This window comes from Lepeophtheirus salmonis, chromosome 5, assembly GCF_016086655.4.
Source record: "Lepeophtheirus salmonis chromosome 5, UVic_Lsal_1.4, whole genome shotgun sequence".
Lineage (NCBI taxonomy): Eukaryota > Metazoa > Arthropoda > Copepoda > Siphonostomatoida > Caligidae > Lepeophtheirus > Lepeophtheirus salmonis.
Window position 1 is genome coordinate 38,802,335 of NC_052135.2, and position 2,354 is coordinate 38,804,688.

Consider the following 2,354-nt stretch of genomic DNA (forward strand, 5'->3'; position numbering starts at 1 on the left):
TGGATAGTTCAAAAAATCGCTCCAAATTAGGACTATTCCTCAAATAAAAATTAATTAACAGCTGCACAGTTTTATTTCACTAAGCTTTTTTAAGAGAATATACCTCAAGCTACCAATTCAGCGTATTCAGCTATATATAGCTTGTAACCGCAATTTATTTTTTTATACATTACTAATTGAAAGCTAAAAAATTAATTGAACATAGTGCTGAACGGAAAGCCCCAAAAAGTGGGATGCTTACTGTGCTTTTTCGAACAAAAAGTAAGAATGGCTCTAATATTATCAATTATCATAATAGATTGATAACTCCCAGACAGTTTTCGAATCAAACTTAATCAACCTATCTATTATATTATAATAAACATTGGGTGTCTGCAAAAAAGATTAAGATATTGGCTTATTGGTGTATGAACCCAAAAAGGAAGTAATTTTTAAATACCCAAGGGTATGTCGATACCAACTTGATTATCTTTCATTCAAAAAAATTACAAGACTCATATTAGAGAATAAATCGACTTGCATTTATAGTCGGAAGATAATCGAAGTGAATGGAAAATTATGTTTTTCTTTTATCTTAAAAATACCGTCCCCTGTATTACCAAAACTACATTTTAAACAATAACAAATAATAAAAGTTTATTAATAGGATATGAAGTCAAAAATACATAATAATTATTATTTTTGAAGCAAATAAAGATGAAATATGGTCTTCAATTACCTTTATTCAATCCAATTATTATTATCTATTTAAAGAAAATAAAAATGTATATTTTACATTCATAACTAAACGTAATGATGACAATATAAACTAAAATATAACTATTTTGATTGATGCGTTGGTGATTTAACAGACTCACTAGATACACTCGCAGAGTTCGGGGGGATGACACCCTCATTTGCAAATTGAAAAATACACAATTCTGCCTCCCTTGCTTTATTATTCATTAAATTATAATTGTTCTTAGGAGGGATATAAAAAGAATCGCCTTTCTTACAATCAAAATTAGATGTACTTCCTTGAAGTGCACCCGTGATTTCACCCTCTATGACAACAAAAACCATATTATTCTTATCTGTACAACTCATACCCATTACTGAATTCCCCTTAATTCTTAAGAAAGAGAGTAGTTGAAAGGGAAGTCTTAGAGCTCTAGTGTATTGAACAGCATCGAAAGAGTTATTAATGAGATCTTTGCTAATACTAACCCATCTATTATCATCGTAAGGGGCAAAGCGTTCTTTTTGCATTGACATGTTTGAAAATGCACTGGGAGACGAAAAATATTCACAAGAAACTGAGGGTGACTCAGATGCACTTTCCCTATGCGAGTTTGTGGTGGTTGGGGAGTTTGTTTCATACTCCCCTGTAGGCTTCGAAGGCGATTCTTTTCTTGTATGTTTTAACGATGGTTGTGAGATTTTTTTCACACCAGAACCGTCGACTGTTGTTTTCACTTTGGTAGGACTTTTGATTTTTACAGGAGTCTGAGAACTAATTGCTATAGGCAATTTCGTTTTAGTCTTTTCATTGGCACTTTTCATTGACTGAGAATTCCCCGACGATTTCCTCTTTGTGACAACTGGAGTCTTCGGTTCACTTGTTTCCTTAGAGGAAGAAGAAACTTTAGCCTTTTTACCTTTTGGAGGAGAAACTTCAGGGGTCTCTTGAACTAGAAACTGGTTATTGATTCTACTTTTCCTTCTAGAAGGTAAATTATTCCATTCGCCCCAATAAGTTCCACATAAACCCGTATCTTTAACCCCAGTAACTACGACTGCGAATTCTTCATTACCTTTTTTAACGATAGAAGGTGTATAACCTGGTTTAAACTTATTGGGATCAAACTTTGGAAGCTCCAAACTTTCAGAGACATTTTTCTTTGTCTTGTCCATAATGTGTGGCTTACAAATTGGAGACTTTTCTTGCACTTTTTCGTGTTCTTCCTTCTTCTCAGACGAATAATTTGTTTTCTCTTCAATAGGCTTCTTATGAGCTACCTTAACTGAGTCTGTCTATGTTGTCGTTTCAAGAACTGTTTTATTTAATTTGGACCTTCCACACCCTCTTTTTACAAGTTAAGGAGTTGATTCGTCCACACGACCTTTTTGCAACTGGATGCACTTGAGACAATTTTTTTTCTTCAATCCTTTTCTACGTTGACATATATCACATTTTATATGTTGAAGTGCTTTTAAGTATGCAGAGTTCTTGAGAATTTTATTATTAGTTTTAGTCGGAGTAAGTTTTTTTATTCTGATCTTGGTTCTTCTGTCACTTCTATCGTCAGAGTAACTTTCTTCAATCGAAGAAATCCAATCGAAAGATTTGTCCATATTTTCGTCTTCTTCATCAT

At 33.1% G+C, this 2,354-nt stretch overlaps 1 protein-coding gene across 1 annotated transcript; it reads right to left on the reverse strand.

Annotated features, from left to right (window-relative positions):
- Positions 1–704: 704 nt before the first annotated feature.
- On the reverse strand, positions 705–2,037 carry LOC121118536 (uncharacterized). The gene has a single exon (XM_040713118.2). It carries the CDS (start codon positions 1,891–1,893, stop codon positions 820–822), a length of 1,074 nt encoding a protein of 357 aa, XP_040569052.1. The 5' UTR covers positions 1,894–2,037; the 3' UTR covers positions 705–819.
- Positions 2,038–2,354: the final 317 nt, after the last annotated feature.

What these genes read in the sequence shown, in the direction of transcription:
- LOC121118536 (XM_040713118.2), bottom strand. Translation starts at nt 1,893, where the DNA reads ATGGACAAGACAAAGAAAAATGTCTCTGAAAGTTTGGAGCTTCCAAAG.